This window comes from Lithobates pipiens, unplaced genomic scaffold (assembly GCF_037356315.1).
Source record: "Lithobates pipiens isolate NorthernLeopardFrog02 unplaced genomic scaffold, aLitPip1_a1.2 Scaffold_18, whole genome shotgun sequence".
Taxonomy (NCBI): domain Eukaryota; kingdom Metazoa; phylum Chordata; class Amphibia; order Anura; family Ranidae; genus Lithobates; species Lithobates pipiens.
Window position 1 is genome coordinate 134,335,324 of NW_027507758.1, and position 25,023 is coordinate 134,360,346.

The 25,023-nt window shown below is 44.2% G+C and overlaps 1 protein-coding gene across 1 annotated transcript in view; it reads right to left on the bottom strand.

The window, feature by feature from the left end:
- Positions 1-25,023, bottom strand: part of LOC143989406 (kinesin-like protein KIF28) — an 88,598-nt gene that overhangs the window by 49,501 nt on the left and 14,074 nt on the right. The window contains exons 5-7 of the mRNA XM_077489524.1: positions 23,735-23,770; positions 15,896-16,120; positions 2,841-2,995 (exon numbers count right to left, since the gene is read on the bottom strand). Coding sequence (XP_077345650.1) covers positions 2,841-2,995; positions 15,896-16,120; positions 23,735-23,770 — 416 coding nt within the window. The remainder of the gene's footprint in view (positions 1-2,840; positions 2,996-15,895; positions 16,121-23,734; positions 23,771-25,023) is intronic.

Below are 25,023 nucleotides of genomic sequence, written 5' to 3' on the forward strand. Positions count from 1 at the left end.
CTTAAAAAGGCCGTTCATGCTCGAAAACCCTCTAATGTAACTGAATTAGGACAATTCTGCAAAGATGAGTGGGCCAAAATTCCTCCAGGACGCTGTAAAAGCCTCATTGCACGTTATCGCAAACGCTTGGTTGCAGTTGTTGCTGCTAAGGGTGGCCCAACCAGTTATTAGGTTTAGGGGGCAATCACTTTTTCACACAGGGCCATGATGGTTTGGATTTTTTTTCACCTTTAATAATAAACACCTTCATTTACAAATTGCATTTTGTGTTTACTTGTGTTGTCCTTGACTATTGTTTAAATTGGTTTGATGTTCCGAAACACTTAAGTGTGACAAACATGCAAAGGAACAGGAAATGAGGAAGGGGGCAAACACTTTTTCACACCACTGTATACAAAAATATCCATCCGGGAGAAGCTTGAATGTATATCAATTTTTATAGTGGTGAGTAGGTGACAGGTGAGTAGGTAACAGAGACACATGCGTAGCTTTAACTAAATACATTGTTGTCAATAATAAGTATACAGGTTTTTTAAAATTGGCTTTGTATGTAACAAATCTATTTTCTAATCAAACAGAGGCTCCTGAGGAAGCGATAGCATCGCAAAACATGCTGAGCATTCACCTGTAATTTTAATGTGATCTCCAGGACCCATGACCATACCTCAGCAATCAATGTCATATACCAGTGGGACTGGGTAACTATATTATTAATACTATCCCACAGGAAGAAGGTTTTGATGATATAATGCTGTTTGATAGGATGAATTCATGGGCCTGTTGAACATATATATATATATTTTTTTTTAATTAGTTTGTGTCTTTGGAATTTATGTATTTTTTGACATGAATAAATAAAGAGATTGTTATAGTTGTGTATATGTGCCTGAAAAGTCCATGTTTTTCTCCATACATTTCTACTGTAATAATTAGGACGTGGCACAATATATATTTAGGGTGTTATGATTGCCCCCCTGGCGGCCTAGCAATCAAAAAACGTTTTCTTTAAGAAGGCAGTGGTCATCTTGGAGGTGTGTTTGGGGTGGTTAATTTGTAATACTGCCCTGTGTCCCAGTCCCTGAAAGGGAGGGGATCATGCTATGAGCGTCCGCAGGTAGGGGTAAGGGGGGTCAAGTGCTCCCCCCCTGGTCACAAGGTTGACCACCCAGCTTCCTGCCCGCTCCATTCCTTCCCTATTGGCCATAACCGAGGGCCAATCAAAGGAGACTAGGAGAGGAGAGCATCATGGGACATGTAGTCGCAAAGATTGGTGGCCCCATTTTCCACAGGGAGGAGGCTACAGCTCCATCAAGAGAGAGATTGAGAGACTGCAGCCTGGAAAAAAGCTGAAGGAGAGAGTGCTACAGGACAAAGAATGAGGCGTGTGCTGGGCGAGAGCCAGAGAGAGAGCCACGCTGCCCAGTGCCACCAGAGAGAGAGCCACGCTGCCCAGCACCACTAGAGAGAGAAAGACTGAGCCACTACCAGGGTACAGACATGCTACACTACTGACCAGAGTCGCCCCCGGGGAACCCAGAGTGAGCGATTGTCCAGCCAGAGGGATCACTGCTGTCGTTTTGCTGAGTCTGGTAAAAGGGCCTGTTGGCCATTATCCATTACTTATCCTAGGGACTGTACTATGTTTGCAGTCTCTGACCATGATAATGTGATAATGACATTGTCGAAAAGGGTGGTGCATAGGTGACCCTAAAATGATGCCCCCCTGAAATAAGTTCTGCGGACGACCATGGATCATGCTCTGCTTCAGTATGTCATAGTACATCTTGGCATTTATGGTTCCCTCAATGAACTGTAGCTCCCCAGTGCCGGCAGCACTCACGCAGCCGCAGACCATGACACTCCCACCACCATGCTTGACTGTAGGCAAGACATACTTGTCTCTGTACTCCTCACCTGGTTGCCGCCACACACGCTTGACACCATCTGAACCAAATAAGTTTATCTTATCTTCCATTAATCCATGTCCTTAGTCTGCTTGTCTTAAGCAAACTGTTTGTGGGCTTTCTTGTGTATCATCTTTATAAGAGGCTTCCTTCTGACACTACAGCCATGCAGACCAATTTGATGCCGTATGGTCTGAGCACTGACAGGCTGGGCCCTCTGCAGCAATGCTAGCAGCACTCATACATCTGGATATGATGCTGAGCACGTGCACTCAACTTCTTTGGTCGACCATGGCTAGGCTTGTTTTGAGTGGAACCTGTCCTGTTAAACCACTGTATGATCTTGGCCACCATGCTGTAGCTCAGTTTCAGGGTCTTGGCAATCTTCTTATAGCCTAGGCCATCTTTATGTAGAGAAACAGATCCTCAGAGAGTTTTTTGCCATAAGGGGCCATTGTTGAATTTCCAGTGACCAGTATGAGAGCAATAACACCAAATTTAACACACAATTATTCACACCTAAGACCTTGTAACACTAACAGGTCACATACCACCGGGGGGGGGGGGGATGGCTAATTAGGGGTGTACTCACTTTTGTTGCCAGCGGTTTAGGCATTAATGGCTGTGTATTGAGTTATTTTGAGGGGACAGCAAATTTACACTGTTATACAAGCTGTACACTCACTACTTTACATTGTAGCAAAGTGTCATTTCTTCATTGTTGTCACATGAAAAGATATTCACTAAGAAGCAGGGAAGAAGCAGTTCAGTACAGGACCCGTAAGCCAGCGGCAATTGGCAATCCAGGTATGACTCATGCATACTTACAATGGTACAAGCTAGACCAATATAAGTACAATAATCATACCTGAATGTCATCTTTAACATTACATGCAATGCATATATTATTTTACTGGCCTCCTGAGCAATAATAACCTGATGACATTTCCCAGAGTGGTCAAACTGAGGTTAACACAGGCTCCTTCCTTAAGACGATCCCCTTCAGATCCAGATGATTTTTGTCTCTCACTGCCTGCAAGATCCACCAAGTGTATGGTCGATTGTTTAGTAATATCATCTTCCAGGAATATCTGAAAAAAACAAAGAATAGGAAACGTTTTACATTTAAAAGAGGATTTAAAATATATGGCACCTAATGCTTAAAAAAAGTAAAATTACAGCCTAAAAAAATTAGATAGATACACAGATTATGCGATTTTCTTTCATTTCACAATGGGTGGAAGGAAAGAAAATTGCTAGATTCTCCCATCAACACAGTTAGTGTTGATGGGGGAATGCTTCCTGCAGTGATATTGTGTTCTGCCAGAGGGGAAGGGGGTGCGGGGAGCCTTTCCGGCCAGCAGAAAAAAGTGATTACTGCTAGCAGCTATAGCTGCCGGCAGTAATTGCCTGTAAAAAATCTGACAGCTTGGTTATACCCAAGTCGATCGATGGATCGATCGAATCTCGGTCGGTCCCAGCCAAGATTCCATCCATCTATGGTCGGCTTTACAGTTTTTACTTAGTACCCTTGTCCCACAAAAACCTGTTGAGCCTGGCAGTGTAATCAACATAATGTACAGTAGCTTCTTGTGATAGGGTGGTAACGATGCTTGTCAGTCAGTGCCTGGACACACCTAGCCCTGCCCACTGCTTTCTGAATTGACAGCAATGCTCTGTTATTAAAACCCTCCCACTGTGAACTACCACGTTTGGAAAGGGGGACATGTATAACACAAATGGAGGATGATTTGGCACAGTCAGGTAAGGTAAATGTAGGCATGTGTATCACAGTGTAACAAGTATAAGTATGACTAAACATTAAATACCAAATGTAAACATGGCATATTTATAAATCAGCATAAGGACCATTTTAGTGGTTTAAAAATGATGTAGTTTTACATAAACTGGCTAAAAGACAGAATTCAGAGAGTAGTGGTTAATGATTCTTACTCTGAATGGTCTAAGGTTATCAGTGGTGTACCCCAAGGTTCAGTGCTGGGACCCTTACTTTTTAATATCTTTATAAATGATATAGGGTCTGGGATCAAAAGTAACATTTCCGTTTTTTTCAGATGACACCAAGCTATGCAGTGGAATAACGTCCTTACAGGATGTCTCCAATTTACAAGCCGACCTCAATGCTCTGTCTAATTGGGCGACTATGTGGCAGATGAGGTTTAATGTTGAGAAATGTTAAGTTATGCACTTGGGGGCTAAGAATATGCATGCATCATACATGCTAGGGGGAGTACAACTGGGGGAATCCATAGTGGAGAAGGATCTGGGGGTTTTGGTAGATCATAAGCTCAATAATAGCATGCAATGCCAAGCTGCAGTTTCCAAAGCGAGCAAAGTCCTTTCCTGTATTAAGAGAGGTATGGAGAGAGAGATATCATTTTGCCCCTGTTCAGATCATTAGTAAGACCTCATCTGGAATATGCAGTTCAGTTTTGGGCACCAGTTCTCAAAAAGGAAATTGGTGAACTGGAGAAAGTGCAGAGAAGGGCAACCAAACTGATAAGAGGCATGGAGGAACTCTATGAAAGCTATGAGGAAAGATTAGAGGAACTGAATTTATTCACTCTTGATAAGAGGAGATTAAGGGAGGATATGATCAACATGTACAAATATATAAGGGGTCCATATAGTGCACTTGGTGTCGAGTTATTCACTTTACAGTCAACAAAGAGGACAAGGGGGCACTCTTTACGTCTAGAGGAAAAGAGATTTCATCTCCAAATACGGAAAGGTTTCTTCACAGTAAGAGCTGTGAAAATATGAAAAAGAACTCCCTGCAGAGGTGGTTCTGGCCAGCTCAGTGGATTGCTTTAAGAAGGGCCTGGATTATTTCCTAAGTGTACATAATATAACTGGGTACTAACATTTATAGGTAAAGTTGATCTGGGGAAAATCCGATTGCCTCTCAGGGGATCAGGAAGGAATTTTTTCCCCTGCTTTAGCAAATTGGATCATGCTCTGCTGGGGTTTTTTGCCTTCCTCTGGATCAACTGTGGGTATAGAATTGGGTATATGGGATTGTATGATATTATTATTATTATTATTATTTTTTGTTTTTTTTGTTGTTGAACTGGATGGACTTGTGTCTTTTTTCAACCTGACTAACTATGTAACTATGTAACATACCCTAGGGTTTGTCATCATAGGCGTGAAAAGGGGCAGTCAAATGCGGTGCAGTTTACCTGCACCACAGGTGCAGCATAGTATACCTTCAGGTTTGCTCTGGGTTAGCTGCACTTTCCCATAGAGTTCTATTAGGTCCTGCGGTTTTTCATGTGCTTTCTGAGCGCGCACCAAAGAGACAGAATGCAGAAATATTGGTGTGCTTTCAAAAAGCACACCAAAACTGCAGGACCTAACAGAACTCTATGGGAAAGTGCAACTAACCTGCTCTAAACCCATGGATACACTCCACTGCTCCTGCGATGCAATCAAACTGTACCACATCAATCTGGAAGCAGCCTTGGTTCACCTTTAAAATAAAACTCAGTAATGCCCCATACACATGGTTGGACATACCAACCATAAAATCCGTCTGATTTTTTCCGACCATGAAATCCGTCTGATTTTTTCTGACGTATTTTGGCCGAAACTTGTGTTGCATACACACGGTCGCACAAAGTTGTCGGAAAATCTGATCGTTCAGAACGAGGTGACATACAAAACGTACAACAGGACTACGTAGAGGCCAGTAGCCAACAGCTTTAGTCTCCAAAAATTTTCTGAGCACGTGTGGTACTTTGAGCGTCGGAATTCTCTACATACGATTGGAAAAAGTCCAATCGGATTTTGTTGTTGGAAAATTTTAGATCCAGCTCTCAAACTTTTTCTGACTGAAAAAGTCTGATAGAGCCCACACATGATCGGATTTTCCGACAACATAATCCGATCTCACTTTTTCCGTCTGAATTTTCGACCGTGGCATTCGTTTTATGTCTAATATCAAGGCCGATCAGCAGATGCACTGACATTCCTTAAAAAAAATGACTCTCTTTCAGACATACTGCACGTTTCATGCAAGGAGTTGATGACCAGGGCAGGACTTAGGGTGGTGGGGGCCCCTGGGCTTGAGTCACTTTTGGGCCCTACTTTCTATACATTACCTCAAGTTTAAGAGGGAATTTTAAGGAGAAAATTTTTTCAGAGGGAAGTTTAAGAAAAAAAAACCTTACATTTAAATGCCCATCAATGCAGCCTTATCAGTGACCATCTGCAGCCTTGCCCATCCATCTGCAGACTTGTCCAGTGTCATTGCAGCCTTGTCAGTGTCATTTGCAGCCTTGTCAGCATAGCTTTGTCATTTGCAGCCTTGTCATTGCAGTCTTGAAGTTTAAAAATGGTGCCGCCGAGACACAGAGTCCTGTGTATCTCAGCAGCTCTCGGGTCCTCTCGGCAGCTCTTGGATTCTCTTGGTGGCTCTCGGGTCCTCTCGTCGGCTCTCGGGTCCTCTCACAGTCCCAAGCGGAGCTGAGAGTAGCAGAGTGTAATCGGCTCAGCTCACAGTCACAGCCAGTCCCTGTGTTATGTCCATCATAGGGCGGCATTGGGCATGACTGTGAGCGGATTCGAGCCATGTACACTTGGCTATGTATCTCGGCAGGGCCCGTAGGGCCCCCTATTGGGCGGGGCCCATGGGCTTGAGCCCAGTCAAGTCCAATGGTAAGTCCAGCCCTGTTGATGGCCCAGACATGTGATTTGTTGACATCATTTCTTGGATCTCCTAGATATATCATCTGTCCTGATTTATATCCAGGTGGTGCTCCCTCTTCCGGTGGCTCTTAAGCCCCATACACACGGTCGGACTTGTACAAACTTTTCCGTGGACTTTTGTACAAAGTGTGTTGTCCACAAGTTTGTATTGCATACACACGGTCGGACTTTTTGACAACAAACACGAACGTGGTGACGTCACAACGTACGGACGCCACTTCAAAAGAGGACGTTCAAGGACTCCAGCGCCACCTTTGGTCAACTTCTGTATTGTAGTCTGATCGTTTGCAATGGTTCTGAGCATGCGTGTTTGTACCTTGTACAAAAGTCCGATGCTTTTGCATACACACGGTCGGACTTTGCTCCATCGGACTTCTGTTGTCAAAAAGTTTGTCCGTTCGCAGAGCCAACAAAAGTCCGATGAAAACAGAAAAAGTTTGTCCGATGGAGCGTACACACAGTCGGATGTTGCTCCAAAACAGCTAATTTGCATGTTTGTTGTCAAAAAGTCCGACCGTGTGTACGGGCCTTTACACTTCTCTTCTAGCTTAAATGTTGATTAGCTTAATCCAGTCTACATCCTGTGAGCCATGGAAACACCCCCTAAGGGCATATCATTATGCTGACCAGGGTTCACAAGTGGACTTGGACTTTAGGTAATTTAAGTTCCTATTTTTAAAGCCAAAACGACACACTATCATTCATAAAAGAAATAATGGCAATATAAGCGATATACAGTACCTTGAAAAAGTATTCATACTCCTTGAAATTTTCCACATTTTGTCATGTTATAACCAAAAATGTAAATGTATTTTATTGGGATTTTATGTGATAGACCAACACAAAGTGGCATATAATTGTGAAGTGGAAGGAAAATGATAAATGGTTTTCAAAATTCTATAAGCCCTTGTACACACAGTCGGAGATTCCGACGGAATGTGTCCTATCGGACCATTTTGTCGGATATTTCGACTGTGTGTGGTCTGCATCGGACTGTTTCCGTCGGAATATCCGACGGACCAAGTTTTCCAACTTGCCGGTAAAATTTTCCGACAAAATGCTCCGATCGGGTGTAGCCTACTCCGACGGACAAAGTGCCACGCATGCTCAGATCAAATTCCTAGACCAAAGCTATTGGCTACTAGCCTGAACGTGGTCCCATCGTAACGAAATAACGTCATCACATTCTGTACAATCGGATTTTCCGACAACTTAGTCCGACCATGTGTATGTAACATCACTTCCGGACCTCTTCCGGAATTAATCCGTCGGAATTACTCCGACGGATTTGGTTGTCGGAATCTCCGACCGTGTGTACAAGGGCTTAGAGGCCTTCACAGAACAGCTGTATTTATACTGAGAATAAATTACACACAGATGGACTCTATTTACTAATTAGGTGACTTCTGAAAGCAATTGGTTCCACTAGATTTTAGTTAGGGGTATCAGAGTAAATGGGGCTGAATACAAATGCACCCCACACTTTATAGATATTTACTTGTAAAAAATGTTGAAAACCATTTATCATTTTCCATCCAAGTCACAATAATGTGCCTATTTGTGTTGGTCTATCACATAAAATCCCAATAAATATATTTACGTTTCAAGGGGTATGAATACTTTTTCAAGGCACTGTATATCGCTTATGTTGCCATTATTATTTTATGAATGATAGTGTGTTGTTTTGGCTTTAAAAATAAGAACTTAAAGCAGAGTTCCATCCAAAAGTGGCAGTCTCGCTTATATGCTTCCTCCTCCCCTCCGGTTCCACATTTGGCACCTTTCAGGGGGAGGGGGGGGGGGACGTGTTTTTGATAGGTCCCCTACCCTACTTCCAGAGACAGGCTGCGGCACGATCTCCTGGAAGTTTGGCCCCCTCCCCATGCCCCTGCCGCTGTAGGGAACCTGGTGTGAAGTCAAAAGGCTTCACTTCCGGGTTCCCTTACCATGAATGGTGGCAGCAGTACCCGGGAGTCGATCTGAAGATCGTCTGGGGTGTCGACATCATAGGCTCCCTGGACAGGTAAGTGCCTTAATATTAAAATTCAGCAGCTACAGTATTTTTTTCCCCCCACAGGCTGGACCGCCTCTTTTAAAAAAATAACAAACATGTCATACTTACCTCCTCTATGCAGTTGGTTTTGCACAGAGCAGTCAAGATCCTCCTCTTCTCGGGTCCCTCTTCTGTGATTCCTGGCTCCTTCCTCCTGTTGAGTGCCCCCAAAGCAAGCAGCTTGCTGTGGGGGGCACCCGAGTCAAGTCACAGCTCCCTGTGTCTATTCAGACACGGAGCCGCGACCCGACCCCGCCCCCTCTCTCTCCTGATTGGCTGACTGGTTTTGATGGACAGCAGTGGGAGCAAATAGCACCATGCTGCTGTCTAAGCCAATGAGGGAGGGGAGTCCCAGGCAGCTTAGACACTTCTAAAACATTGCTGGATAAAGATGGGCTTAGGTACGTAATAGGGAGCTGAGGGGGGCTGCTGCACACATACTGCATAGAATGCATTAATACAGAAAAAAACCTTCTGCATTTACAATCCCTTTAACATGACAAAATGTGAAGAATTTCAAGGGATAGGAATACTTTTTCAAGGCACTGTACATATTTCGTTCACATAATGTACAGGTGCTACATTTTCTTAATATTCATTGCACATCATATTTTAAGCTTCATCTCATTAACTAATTTATTTATCTACCTTAGCATCTGAACATCTAAAGCATGAATCAATGAATCAATGTGATTTGCTGTAAAGTCATTTGTATTCACAAATCATCAAATCATAAGAAATCTCAAATTGCCCATAACTGGATGTTCGTGTTCACTTTAGTTCATCATGCTTTAACTCACCTTCCACTTTTTTTTTCTTGAAATAGCAATTTTTATTAGTTTTTCATTATGGTAAAACCAAAGAAAATAACATACAAAGGTATAAAACACAATGTTCATAGGTAGCACCTACTTAGAAAAAAATAAAGACAAAACATAGGAGCAAGACATGGTAGTCGCACACAATGTAACTACAAGTAGGGAATATATTACTAGAGCAAACTGTTGCTACTGGAACATTGTAACATAGTGTTGTATCATTAGCATGGAAGTATTATAATGTAAAATAAATAAAAGTAACACAGAACAGAGAAAGAAAAGAAGAGAAAGAGAGGTGTCGTCAGAGTGGCCTATGTACTGACTCAGTGTGGGTCCTCCTGGAGATGCCATAGGTGCCAGACATGATTGTGGGCTTCCATTCTATCCTGAAGTCTGGCTGTCATTTTCTCCATCAGCTCCATATACTTAACTCTGACATGCAAGGCATCAGATGATGAAGGAGAGCACTGCTTCCAGTGGAGGGCGATAAGACATTGTGCAGCTGTAACAATGTGGCAGAGCAACTTCTTGTGAGGTTTGGGGATTTTAAGTGGAGAAAGGCCCAGCAGGAAGAGTTTTGGTGTCATAGGGATTGACACCCCAAAGAGGTGACCCAGCATCTGGTGGGTCGAGTGCCAAAAAGGGGTAATCAGTGGGCATTTCCAAAATATATGGAAGAGAGTGCCTTTGTCCATGTGGCATCGCCAGCAGCAGTCAGAACTGGAGGAGGAGATGGCATGCAGAACATTCGGAGTTAGATACCAAAAGTAGGGAATTTTATATGCATTTTCCTTATAGAAAGTACAAAAGGAACTCTTAGCGGCCTGAGACCAGATTACACGCCATGCCTCCAGTGAAATCACCTAATTTAGCGCCCTCTCCCATCAGAGCATGTATGAGTGTTTAAGAGACAAACAAAAAAAGATACCGCGCTAAAAGATAAAAATCAAAATGACAAAACAATACCCCCTACCAGCAGCAGCTCTAAATTGTGAGATATGCACAAGCCAAAATATAATAATGGAAAAAATCTGCGCTAACTTATATATACGTGATATATATATAACCCCTATTCATCATATATAATAAATGAAAAACAATACAAATAATATAGTATAAATAGTGAAAAATAAAGTCCAATAAAGTCCAAATACGTCAGGAGTGAATAGGAATTATGAGTGTACAGACACCACCAACGCGTGATCCACCACCACATAGATGTCACGCTTACCAGAGGCAAGCTTTTGTTAAAGCCTGTATAGTGGATATTTATCCAAATATCAACCCTGGCAATGGCACCTCCATGGACCACCTTGGTATCGCTTGTGTAACAAGAGACCTTTTAGATATCAAGTCACTGGCATCACCTCTCCTTGACCAAACATCAATGGTAAACCAGGGACAGCAGAGACTATACGGAGCACACCTCAGTCATGGGTTCATAAAGATGAAAAGAAGACTGACCATAGTGTGAATCTGTAGGATAATATTTCATAGATAATAAAATTGCATTTACATGTATTCAGTAAAAACAAGCATCTATAAAAAAATCTTTCGCCGGCCGGCAGCATACACCCGTCGCATACACTCATCGCCATTAAATACACACAGGGATATTCACTCTTCGTTGTGAGTCCTCAATGGCGGTAACCCATAATGTCATTCTGTGCTAACATTATAAAAAACAATCAAAATAATGAACATATATGGACAGGAGCAATATAAGGGATGTATAAATGAGTACCAATTGATCTTTAACCCAAAATTAAATGTTTTTGGCTATGTCAATAGTGTCATAAACCTGCAAATGAAAACTGAGTTTAAAGTGGTTGTAAACCCTTACAAACCACTTTGACCTACAGGTAAGCCTAAATTAAGGCTTACCTGCAGGTCCAAGCAATATCTCCTAAACCTATATGGTTTAGGAGATATTTGCCGGAAAACGGGCACCGCTGTCTACGGCGCATGCGCCGTAGACAGCGGCGCGCAGGCGCACTAAGCGCGGCATTTCCAAAAATGGAGCTGCCGCGCGTGTCGACTCCCGTGCGCATGCGCGGGAGTGACGTCATCGCGGCTTCGCCGAATGACAGCGGCGGAGCTGCGAGACGCCACCAGCAAGATGGATGCGGCGGACTACAGGGGACAGCGGTAACTTCGCTGGCTCCTGTGTCAGGTAAGTGACACATAATGGGCTACTATGCGATGCATAGTAGTCCATTATGCTTTGCCTTTGCAGGGAATGAAAGAGGAAGTAAACCCATCAGGGTTTACTTCCTCTTTAATAAGTGGTTGTAAACCCTTACAAACCACTTTGACCTACAGGTAAGCCTAAATTAAGGCTTACCTGTAGGTCCAAGCAATATCTCCTAAACCTATATGGTTTAGGAGATATTTGCCCGAAAACGGGCACCGCTGTCTACGGCGCATGCGCCGCAGACAGCGGCGCGCAGGCGCACTAAGCGCAGCATTTCCAAAAATGGAGCTGCCGCACGTGTCGACTCCCGTGCGCATGCGCGGGAGTGACGTCATCGCGGCTTCGCCGAATGACAGCGGCGGAGCTGCGAGACGCCACCAGCAAGATGGATGCGGCGGACTACAGAGGACAGCGGCGACTTCGCTGGCTCCTGTGTCAGGTAAGTGACACATAATGGGCTACTATGCGATGCATAGTAGTCCATTATGCTTTGCCTTTGCAGGGAATGAAAGAGGAAGTAAACCCATCAGGGTTTACTTCCTCTTTAATAAGTGGTTGTAAACCCTTACAAACCACTTTGACCTACAGGTAAGCCTAAATTAAGGCTTACCTGTAGGTCCAAGCAATATCTCCTAAACCTATATGGTTTAGGAGATATTTGCCCGAAAACGGGCACCGCTGTCTACGGCGCATGCGCCGTAGACAGCGGCGCGCAGGCGCACTAAGCGCGGCATTTCCAAAAATGGAGCTGCCGCGCGTGTCGACTCCCGTGCGCATGTGCGGGAGTGACGTCATCGCGGCTTCGCCGAATGACAGCAGCGGAGCTGCGAGACGCCACCAGCAAGATGGATGCGGCGGACTACAGGGGACAGCGGCGACTTCGCTGGCTCCTGTGTCAGGTAAGTGACACATAATGGGCTACTATGCGATGCATAGTAGTCCATTATGCTTTGCCTTTGCAGGGAATGAAAGAGGAAGTAAACCCATCAGGGTTTATTTCCTCTTTAATAATACGGGTATAATTCCCACTCCGCCATCTAGTGGAGAAAAAGAATTAGACCACATATATTTCCACATCGGAGGCAAACATGATAGCCAACAGGCATGGAGCCAAATGTACATTCTATAACAAAAAAAATATGATGAAAAGAAAAAAATGAAAAATGAAAAATGAAATGAAAAGTGAAATGAAGAAAAAAAGAAAAAAACAAAAAAAAACATTTGTATGAAAATTAATTGTTTATAGATTACTCAATCCTCCAGGGCTGCCACTGAGGTCTCACAACAAGTGTACAAAAGTTGTCCAGGTCATGAGTTATCTATAAATGCATTCAAATCAATATCAACATTGAGCCCAAAGGGGGCATAGCATTTAATTCTATGTATCCATGCCATCTCCAATCTGGAGATGCCACGAACAATAGAACCACCCCTCCATGGTGGAATATATTTATCAATTCCCAGGAAGATCGTTTTAGAGGGATCCTTACTGTGGGCCTCCAGATAATGCCTGGATACTGCGTTCTTGGGAAACCCACTTATGATATTTGTCACATGTTCATTCAATCTAACCTTGAGGGGGCATTTGGTCCTGCCCACATACTGTAGCCCACAAGGGCATTGGAGCAGGTAAACCACCCCCTCAGTAGAACACGTGACAAATGGTCTAATTTCAAACTCAACCATGGTACTGGTTGATCGAAATTTGTGGATTCTCCTATGTTGGCATCCACTTAGTGAGCATATCCTACGTTTCCTGCACTGGTAGATTCTCAAATAACCCTTTATTGCAGGTGGATCTAAAATATTGGGAGCTACTCTACCTCCAAGGGAGGATGCACCCCTATATACCATCTGAGATTTATTGGGAAGAACCGTATTGAGGATCTGATCATTTGTGAGGATATGCCAGTGTTTTTTGATATGTTTGCCCACATTTCTATGTTCAATTGAATATGTAGCAATGAAAGGAACAGCAAATTTCTTATCATCTCTGGGTGGTCTTTCTTTGAGGAGATCATTCCTATTCATTGATATCACCTCATCCAAAGTGGCCCCCAGAGATATCTCTGAGTATCCTTTTTCTAAGAAACGCTAGGTCAAAATTTCAGCCTGGAGAGGAAACTCCCTGGGATCAGAGCAGTTCCGCTACAAGCGTACATACTGGCTCTTAGGTACTGACTTGAGCCAGGCCTCATGATGGCAACTACCAATAGGGATATAAGAATTACGGTCAGTCCCTTTGAAGTAGGTGGCGGTGGTAAACTCATCCTTATTGACCCCAATTCTTAAATCTAAAAAATTTATTTCGACCTGACTGGCCTCATAATTTAAAGAAATGCCTCTGTTGTGGTGTCTGTACATTCATAATTCCTATTCATTCCTCACGTATTTGGACTTTCTTTTTCACTATTTATACTATATTATTTGTATTGTTTTTAATTTATTATATATATGATGAATAGGGGTTTTATATATATATATATATATATATATATATATATATATATATATATATATATATATATATATATATCACGTATATATAAGTTAGCACAGCTTTTTTCCATTATTACAGGTATGAGTGTTTACCTTGAGTTGGAATGGAGTAGGCATTTAATATCTTATAGATGTCAGAGATCATTCTCCTGCGTGCTGAGCATTCTAAAATGATACGTTCCAAGGGGGATGGGGCAGAGAATTGCAAATTTGGAGTAAAAGTTTGAGCATTGGGATGGATCTGTAAATATCCATAAAACACCTAGCAGGGTAGGTTAAATTTAGCTTGGAGTTCGGCAAATGGAAGCAGTTTATGGGATCTGGGGTCTACTAGATGGCCAAAGTGGAACAGATTCTTTGACGCCCAGGGAAAGGACATATAGAAAGTGAGGCTGTCAGGCAGCTTGGGGTTGTACAGAAAGGAAGTCAGCAGTGATTTTTTCAAGGAAAGGGCACACTGGCAGGACAGTGTGCGCCAAAGTGTCCTGAGCCGGGACATGGACCCCAACAGTCGGTTAGGGTCCGCCTCCACATTCGTAATTCCAAAGAAGATTGTTAAGATGTGTAGGAGCTAAGCACAATTTTTCGATTTCCGTCCATGTATTAAACGAGCGTTGGGTAAACCAAGACCCTATGGAATGTAGCTGGGCTGCTTGATAGTATCTAATAAGATTGAGAAGTGCTAGGCCACCATCTGAGCACGAGGCCATCACCTTGCAGTTTAGTAAATAAGCCCACTTGTGGGCGGGGTCCAGTTGCCCCTGTGCATGTGGAGTATTATCTCATCTGAAGTTTTGTTTACCAATGCCCGGGACCAGGCAGAGACTGCGATCATGTGAAAAATCTAACATTAAGGCAGTTCCCGACTCAGAGAGGAGCCACTTGTGTGTAGCAATAATGTGCCGAATTCCTCCTTACAATGTCCCGACCTCTTCCCTTTTATTACACACGGGTGGGAGGCTGGACCTCAGTAAAAACCCGTGAACACACTCAGGGAAGGCGAGTGCTAACTAAACAATACAATACATTGGGCCACCTGCCTGCACACTCATCTCAGTCTGTTCAAGAGTGCATGCATCTATGCTAGTATAAAAATGTTAAGCACCCCAATTATAGTACAATCCACAAGGGAAACCGATACGTAGTATAAGTATCCTAAACATTTAAATATCATGAACAGCTAAGAAATATCCCCTCCTTGAATAAATCTCATATACCCTACAATCCAGGCTCAAGATGGGCACCATTTTTCAAAAAGAACCCTTTATAGTAAATCAGACACTTATTAAGTTAATAAGTCATCCTTTGATTTTCACACCCTCATTGCATTGGAAGTTTTCACCCCAATAAACACTGACAACCCAGACATAAGTCTACAGAATTATTCAGATGATTCTGTAATTCCTCTTCCTTCTCTCTATACCACAAAAGGATTGGTGTTTTAATTTCCCCACACAATTGCTCCCAAACCAATCAATAGAGAAATGGTACTGGAGTAAGGCCCATCCTTTACAGGAAGTCTGCCATTTACAACCTCATAGAAGTTAAAGTATACGGGAAACCAAAAAAATAAATTCCCCAAATTTGCCTGAACAACCAAAACTTATCTGCCACCTCCCATCACATTACAAAATTTATGTAATTTGTATATGTTGCACCAGACATGCAGATAGTTTGCTGCAGAAGTGAGCTGTACCTGCTTGAAGTAAATGGTGATGACCATATGGGAACGGCTGCTGCTGGAGTTCATGCTGGTTGAAGCTGTTGTTCTTGTTTTCTTCCCTTGTTCCATCAACCTTTCAATTTGTACATAGCTTTCACAAGGCACCAGTTTTAGACCATCAACATAAAACCCTTGATGCTGATCTTCTCGCACCTTCAGGCCACCTGCTTTCTTGGTTTTTGACAGTAAATCTGTAACCTAATCAATGAATTAGTGAACATACTTGGTTATTGAGCAGATTATCAGAATTAGTAATATCTGGGAGTAAAGGGGTCACAGTAGATCATTCTTACCTATAGTAACCAGGTAATGTGGTGGATCAATGCAGTTTTTTTTTTATAGACCAACATGTCTAGTTCACAATAGCAGGCATGTACGAGAATCAGTGTGTGCTACATAATAGCAACAGGTAGAGTTAAATTTACAGGGGCACATTTATAAAGCAGTAAGATCATTCAGAATCTGACATTCACCAAACATTAACTGGTAGTGAACTAATCGTTGTCAGCTTTAAGCAAGAATCAGCTTGGTAGCACCGAGCGTGTGAAAGATTTTTTTAATCTATAAATCTCTACATTGAAAAGTATAAAATATATAACAGAGTTTGTAAAAATGGGAATGTGATATTAATAATTACTTTAAAGGCATTTTTAAACCTTGCTACCTGCACTTTATGTTTTTCATCTGCATAAGATGTGCATTTATAACGCAGTTTCATGGTGTTATTATGTCATAATAATGGTGTATGGAGAACTTGAGTGTAACTGGAGGAGACTGAAGGCTTCGTATTTGAATCAGGTGAGGATGGGAGAGGGATCATGATTAAAGATGACAGATAACATGAATGTCAATAGGACCATACTGTGAATGGCTCACTGAAAGTGGAAATGCAATCATAAAGATGCCAGAGGGTTGTAGGGATAGTGGTAGAGTCAGGAAGAGTCTGGCGAAGGACAGAAAGGTGAAAGGTGTGGGGATGTGTGAACAAGAATCGGCCAGATAACAGGGTGAAAAAGGCATGTGAATGATTGAAGAACAGATCGAAATATAAATAATGTAGTGAGAGATGAAGACGAAGTAAGGTGGGCAGACTGGTGGAGGCAGAATAAGGCAAGTGGGAAGACAGATATGAAAGTAGTGGGGAAATATGGGCAGAGGTATAGCAAATGCATAGAGGTTAGTGTATAATGAATGGATGGGGTGATTTAGGACAAAGCCCCTGTACATGGGATCAGTGGCGTCGCTAGGGGTGGCTTTTGGGGCTATAGCCCCGAATCTGGGGCCCATAGCCCTGACTCTCTGCAGGGGTCCCCAAGGCAGCAGAGCAATGACATCATCTCTCACTGCCTGCCCTCTCTCTGGTGAGCCTGATGTAAGGAGTGGCTCTCTGGGGACTCTGAGGTAAGGAGTGGGTTTCTGGGGACTCTGAGTTAAGGAGGGTCTCTCTGGGGACCCTGATGTAAGTGGGGGGCTCTCTGGGGACCCTGATTTAAGGGGAATGGTCTCTGGGGACCCTGATTTAAGGTGGGGGCTCTCTGGGGACCCTGATTTAAGGGGGAGGCTCTCTGGGGACCCCGATGTAAGGGGGAGGCTCTCTGGGGACCCCGGTATAAGGGAGGGCTCTCTGGGGATATAAACATACACACACACACGTATATTATATACATGTGTATGCCCACCCAAGCGTATGACTTTCTTTACTACGCTGCTATGGGCTCTAGCCCCAGATCTTTTGTAGACCTAGCAACACCCCTGCATGGGACCATGGGACAAAATTCTGGAATGTCCCACCCGATCCAGGACTGTTTGGAAGGATGAAACAAGCATATATTAATGTCTTTATTCTAGGGGTTAAATAGTAAAGAAGCTGTATCAATCAAGGAATTTTATTTTACATTTTACATGGGTCTGGGTAGTGGGTCTGGGTAGTGGTACATGACATCCAATCTAAATTAACCACTTGACCACTGGGCACTTAAACACCCTTAATAACCAGACCAATTTTCAGCTTTCGGTGCTCTCGCATTTTGAATGACAATTACTCAGTCATGCAACACTGGACCTATATGAAATTTTTGTCCTTTTTTTCACACAAATAGAGCTTTCTTTTGGTGGTATTTAATCACGGCTGGGTTTTTTATTTTTTGTGCTATAAAGGAAAAAATACCGAAAATTCTGTAAAAAAATGAATTTTTCTTTGTTTCTGTTAGAAAATTTAGCAGATTAGTAATTTTTTCTTCATAAATTTTGGCCAAAATTTATACTACTACATATCTTTGGTAAAAATAAGTACAAATTGGTGGATATTATTTGGTCTTTGTGAAAGTTATAGAGTCCACAAGCTATGGTGCCAATATCTGAAAATTGATCACACCTGAAGTACTGACGGCCTATTTCAATTCTTGAGACCCTAACATGCCAGAAAAGTACAAATACCCCCCAAATGACCCCTTTTTGGAAAGAAGACATTCCAAGGTATTTAGTAAGAGGCATGATGAGTTTTTTGAAGTTGTCATTTTTTCCCACAATTCTTTGCAAAATCAAGATTTTTTTTAACTTTTTTTTTTTTTTCACAAAATTGTCATATTATCAGGTTATTTCTCACACAGCATATGCATACCACAAATTACACCCCAAAACACATTCTGCTATTACTCCCGAGTATGGCGATACCACATGTGTGAGACTTTTACACAGTGTGGCCACATACAGAGGCCCAACATGCAGGGAGCGCCATCAGGTGTTCTGGAGCACCCAGGACAATTCTGACATTTCTCTCCTACATGTAAAAATCATCATTTATTTGCTAGAAAATTACATAGAACTCCAAAATATTATATATGTTTTTTTAGCAAACACCCTGGAGAATACAATGGTGGTCTTTGCAACTTTTTATCTCGCACGGTATTTGCGCAGTAATTTTTCGAATGCTTTTTTTTGGAAAAAAAAACAGTTTTGGGCTTAAAAAAAAAAAAAAAACACAGTAAAGTTAGCCCAATTTTTCCATAATGTGAAAGATGAAGTTACGCTGAGTAAATAGATACCTAATATGTCACTCTTCAAAATTGCACACGCTCGTGGAATGGCGCCAAACGTCGCTACTTAAAAATCCCCATAGGCGACGATTTAATTTTTTTTTACTGGTTATATGTTTTGAGTTACAGAGGAGGTCTAGGGCTAGAATTATTGCTCTCGCTCTAACGTTCGCAGCGATACCTCACATGTGTGGTTTGAACACCGTTTTCATATGTGGGCGGGACTTATGTATGCGTTCGCTTCTGCATGCGAGCACATGGGGACAGGGGCGCTTTAAAAAAAACCATTTTTTTATTGTTCATTTTACTTTATTTATTTTAGTTTGACATTTTTTTCCCCAAAAATAATTTTTTTGATCACTTTTATTCCTATTACAAGGAATGTAAACATCCCTTGTAATAGGAATATGGCATGACAGGTCCTCTTTACAGTGAGATGTGGGGTCAATAAGACCCCACATCTCACCTCTAAGCTGGGAAGCCTGAAAAAAAAAAAAAAAAAAAAAAGATTCTGTCTTTGATCGTATTAGCGATTCGGTAGAAGCACCGGAGGGCGGCGGGAGGGGGGGGGGGGGATGTCTATGGCTGGGTATTGCAGGGTATCACCGACTATGGCTGGGTATCTCAGAGTATGGCTGGGTATCTCAGAGTATGGCGTTGCAGAGTATTGCATTGCAGGGTATTGGCGGGTGTTGCAGAGCATTGCAGAGTGTTGCAGGGTATTGGCGGGTGTTGCAGAGTGTTGCAGGGTATTGCAAAGCGTTGCAGAGTGTTGCAGAGCGTTGCAGAGTGTTGCAGGGCATTGCAGAGTGTTGCAGGGCATTGCGGAGTGTTGCAGGGCATTGCGGAGTGTTGCAGGGCATTGCGGAGTGTTGCAGGGTGTTGCAGGGCATTGCAGAGTGTTGCAGGTTATTGCAGAGTGTTGCAGTGCAGAGTGTTGCAAGGTGTTGCAGAGTGTTGCAAGGTGTTGCAGAGTGTTGCAGGGTATTGCAGAGTGTTGCAGGGTATTGCAGAGTGTTGCAAGGTGTTGCGGAGTGTTGCAGGGTATTGCGGAGTGTTGCAAGGTGTTGCGGAGTGTTGCAGGGTATTGCGGAGTGTTGCAAGGTGTTGCGGAGTGTTGCAGGGTATTGCAGAGTGTTGCAGGGTATTGCGGAGTGTTGCAGGGTATTGCGGAGTGTTGCAGGGTATTGCGGAGCATGCAGGGCATTGCGAAGTGTTGCAGGGTATTGCGGAGCATGCAGGGCATTGCGGAGTGTTGCAGGGCATTGCGGAGTGTTGCAGGGCATTGCGGAGTGTTGCAGGGCATTGCAGAGTGTTGCAGGGTAATGCAGAGTGTTGCAGGGTAATGCAGAGTGTTGCAGGGTAATGCAGAGTAATGGGGGTATTGCAGAGTAATGCAGAGTAATGGGGGTATTGCAGAGTAATGCAGAGTAATGGCAGGGTATTGCAGAGTGTTGGCAGGGAATTGAGGGGTTAATTTTCGGTGAGCAGCGATGTGGGCACTGCAGATGCAGCCCACATCGCTGCTGACACCGATCTCTTCCCCCCTCCGCTGTACCGATTGGTACAGAGAGGGGGAGGGAGGAACCGGTGTCATAACATGACGTCGGTTTGTTTACAAGTGATCACTCCGTCATTTGACGGAGCGATCACGTGGTAAACGGCCGCGCTGAGCGGCCGTTTACCGTGATTCGTGATGCGCCGGGTCCACTGGACCCAGCGGTCACGGATGCTCTCGTGTGCGCGCCCCAGGGGGCGCGCGAGAGCAGAATTCTGGGAGGCCGTTAATTAACGGCCTCTCAGAGTTAAACAACCGCCCTGAAGCCGTTAATCGGCAATGGGCGGTTGTTAAGTGGTTAATATATGAAGTTACATCTATGCTCACAGTTTTGGAGCTAAACCTGATTAAGTCATCACAGCCCTAAAGTGCACTGATGCTTTGTCCAATTTTGCTGGGGGCTGGATAAACAATGTGTATTAAGAATGAAAGAGCTACCCTTCCTAGAAATGTATCTCTAACCTGCCAAGTATTAAAGCGGAGGGCCGGTTATAAAAAAAAAATAAAAAAAGTCAGCAGCTGCAAACACTGCAGCTGCTGACTTAATAAACACACTCACCTGTCCAGGGCGCCCGCGATGTCGGCCGCCCGAGGCCGACCCGTCCCTCGGCTCTCGGGTCCCGGCGCCGCCATCCCTTGTAAGGGAAACAGGCAGCGGAGCCTTATGGCTTCACTGCCCGTTTCCTACTGCGCATGCGCGAGTCCCGCAGCTACTGCGCATGCGCGAGTCCCGCAGCGCTTTCTGAATGGGACGCGCTGTGTTCTGGAACACACAGTTCCCAGAACACAGCGCGACTCATTACCCAGAAGACGCTGCGACGAAGAGAGAAGACAGAAGATCTCCGCGGAGGAGGAAGAGGAAGATTAGGAGAAAGTGCCTAGCAACAGGCATTTCTGGTAAGTAAAAAAAAAATTTTTTTTTCATTTTTTTTTTTTTAGATTTTTTCTAATTTTTAACATTTTTTAGTTTTTCAGGGTGGCCCTCCCCTTTAAGTCTCTTGATCTCTATTGGAGGGGAAGATCACTCAATCTGAAATCTAAAGCCTCAGGCCGCGTACACACGGGCGGACTGTTCGCCCAACCTTGTCCGCTGAACAGTGTTTGGGCGGACAGTCCGCTCGTGTGTGGGCTTTCAGCGGACAGTTTCAGCGGACAGTTTGACGGACAAAGTCTTTCGGAAATTCCGAAAAACTGTCCGCTGAAACTGTGTTTGAGCGAACAGTCCGCCCGTGTGTAGGCTACTTTCGAAATGAGCAAACTGTTCCCGCTCGGAGGAAAGTTTGCTCATTTCGAGCGCGTGTGAAGGTAGGCGGGGCCCGCGACGGAGACGTCGCGGGCTCCGCCGCCTGGAATGGGCTTAAAGGGGAACCCCAACGCCGAAAAAAATCGGCGTGGGGGTTCCCCCAAAGTCCACAACAGACCCTTGTCCGAGCACGCTACCCGGCCGGCCAGGAAAGGGGGGCGAGCGAGCGCGCCCACCCTCCTGAGCCGTACCAGGCCGCGTGCCCTCAACATGGGGGGGTGCCTTGGGGAAGGGGGGGCCGGAATGCCAGAATGCCAGAGCCGCGCTGTGCGGTCACTTATATAGTGACAATGGGGCGGTGTCACATGATATATGTCACATGGGTTGGTCACATGGGTTGATGTCACATGGGGACTATGACATCGTAAGGGGGCGGGGTCACCATGTGACCAACCCATGTGACATATACCATGTGACACCGCCCCATTGTCACTATATAAGTGACCGCACAGCGCGGCTCTGGCATTCCGGCCGGAGAGAGCGACGTGTCAACATCTCCTGGGGAAGAAGAAGAAGAACAAGAAGAAGAAGAAGAACGGAAGGCGGCGACGGCGACAGCGACAGCGGCGACAGAAGACCGGGCCACCGCCTGTAAAAGAGCTACAAGAAGGCGCGGTGGCCCGGCAGAAGAACCGAAGGCGGCGACAGAAGAACGGAAGGCAGCGGCGACAGAAGACCGGGCCACCGCCTGCAAAAGAGCTACAAGAAGGCGCGGTGGCCCGGCAGAAGAACCGAAGAGGGGGACAAGACCCCCGAAGTCGGGAGAAGAGGCCGGCGGCGGGGAGGAAGAAAGCCGGGCTCCTCCGCTAGTAAAAGAGCTACACGAAGATAGCGGAGGAGTCCGGCGAGAAGACCCCCGAAGACGGAAGACCCCCGGAGCTGTGCAATAAAATATTTTTTCTCTGTTTTTTTTTGTACTTTATTTCACAGGTGAATGGGTAGGGGTACATTGTACCCCATACTCATTCACATAAGGTGGGGGGCCGGTATCCGGGGGCCCCCTTCTTAAAGGGGGCTCCCGGATTCCGATAAGCCCCCCGCCCGCAGACCCCGACAACCAACGGCCAGGGTTGTCGGGAAGAGGCCCTTGTCCTCATCAACATGGGGACAAGGTGCTTTGGGGTGGGGGGGCCGCGCGGCCCCCCCTTCCCCAAGGCACCCCCCCATGTTGAGGGCACGCGGCCTGGTACGGCTCAGGAGGGGGGGGCGCGCTCGCTCGCCCCCCTTTCCTGGCCGGCCGGGTAGCGTGCTCGGACAAGGGTCTGTTGTGGACTTTGGGGGGACCCCACGCCGATTTTTTTCGGCGTTGGGGTTCCCCTTTAAGTCCATTCCAGGCGGCGGAGCCCGCAACGTCTCCTTCGCGGGCCCCGCCTACCTGTACACGCGCTCGAAATGGGCGGATTTGCCTCCGCCTTACGTGGGCGAGTCCGTTCATTTCAAAAGTTGAGCGAACTGTTTGGCAAACAGTTCGCTGAAACAGTCCGCTCAAAAAGTGCCGTGTGTGGCCATGTCCGTCCATGCTAATTTTGAGCGGACTGTTTGCCGAAACTGTTTGACAAACAAAGTTGGGCGAACAGTCCGCCCGTGTGTACGCGGCCTCATACACACTATCAGATTTTCTGCAGATTTTTTCCTTCAGATTTACCAAAACCATATTATATAAGGTCAAACCTAAAGAGTTTCAATTTGTATGCAATCAGGCAGGCCCTTGCACTACATGGTTTTGGTAAATCTGAAGACAAAAATCAGCAGAAAATCTGATAGTGTATATGGGGCTTAACCCTCTCCCCCAACAGAGATCAATTTGCATATCATTTTTTTTAAACAGCTCAACACCAATGTATATACAGGAAAAAAAAACAGTAGTTATTGTGCCAAAATCATTCCAAGGAAATACCCCTGAGAGTGACACTTACCTGTTCATTGTATATTTCCAGCATGCTGAATGTCACCTGCAAAAAAGGGGCAATATCCATTATTACATAAAGGTATTATACTGTGTAAAGTGCTTTACATTATCTGGGTTCACAAGTGGTTAGTGTTATATAACATAGTGAACAGAAAACCTATAATGGTATGTTCTCCAAAAAGTTCCTGCTACAATTTCTAAATAATAAAAGCTGCCCTTGGAAGCTTTTTTTTCTCTGTCCTGGACGGTCTGCACAAACCCAAACCATGTAACCTGTGACGTCTCCTTCAGGGCATTGAGAAAGATTGAGATAGTAACATCAAACTTATTTGCACAGCCATGAAGGTCAGTATTAGCCACTAAACAACGAATGATGTTTCAAATGGAATTGGACACCTCCCCCCCATGCACAAACTTTTCCATACTGGGCCCTCCTTTACCCCATAGCAGTCAGGTCCCAGACCACATAGCAATCAATCAAGATATTATGCTTGTAGTTGTTGATCTAATTTAGGCCTGCGTTATCATGGAAGCAGTTACATGAAGGAGTCAAAATGTCTGAAGTAACTGCAAAAATTGAATAACAATGATTTTTAACCTGTCCTACCTATCCTACCAATAGTAGATTTTCGAATGAACATTTGTACAAATGTTTGAAAATTCCCAGTACATTTAAAAACTTGTTAAATGTTGTTAAAATGTACTTTAAAATATAATGTTCAAAAACTGTGTGTAATAAGCCGCACACCAGGTGAAAATCATGTTTTGTACTTTAACAGATGTTCTTTCAGTAGTGAATCAACTCACACTAACACCAACATAAAAAATGCACACTCACCACCAGTCCAGTGACCTATTAATTAATAAAAGCCAATAGGCACTGTTGGATTGGCCTTATGCACCTCCAAATCAATCACACCATTCCTCAGTAGAGCTTCTGAAATATCATACTATCATCTTTTAATCGCTCCAAGAACACCACACCATCAGACCACCAAAAATAAGTAAACTAAGTGTAATATTTTATTAAACCAAATATATTGTATAAAAGTATTCCACTCATTTAAAAGCCTGCCTATCTCCACCTGTGATATCAGCCTTAGCTTTAGTCTGCTGTTCTTTGAATCTGGGTCACAGAAGTGCAGAACTACGTGCACTTTTGTGATCCACAGAAAAAGTATGGTCAAAAGAACTTTAGCCATACTTCTCCTTTGAGCTTGCTAAATAGTATATAAGCGCAGCAGGCAGCGAGGGAGTGGAGAGGGTGTTGAAAGGTAACATTTAAATTTTTAATGC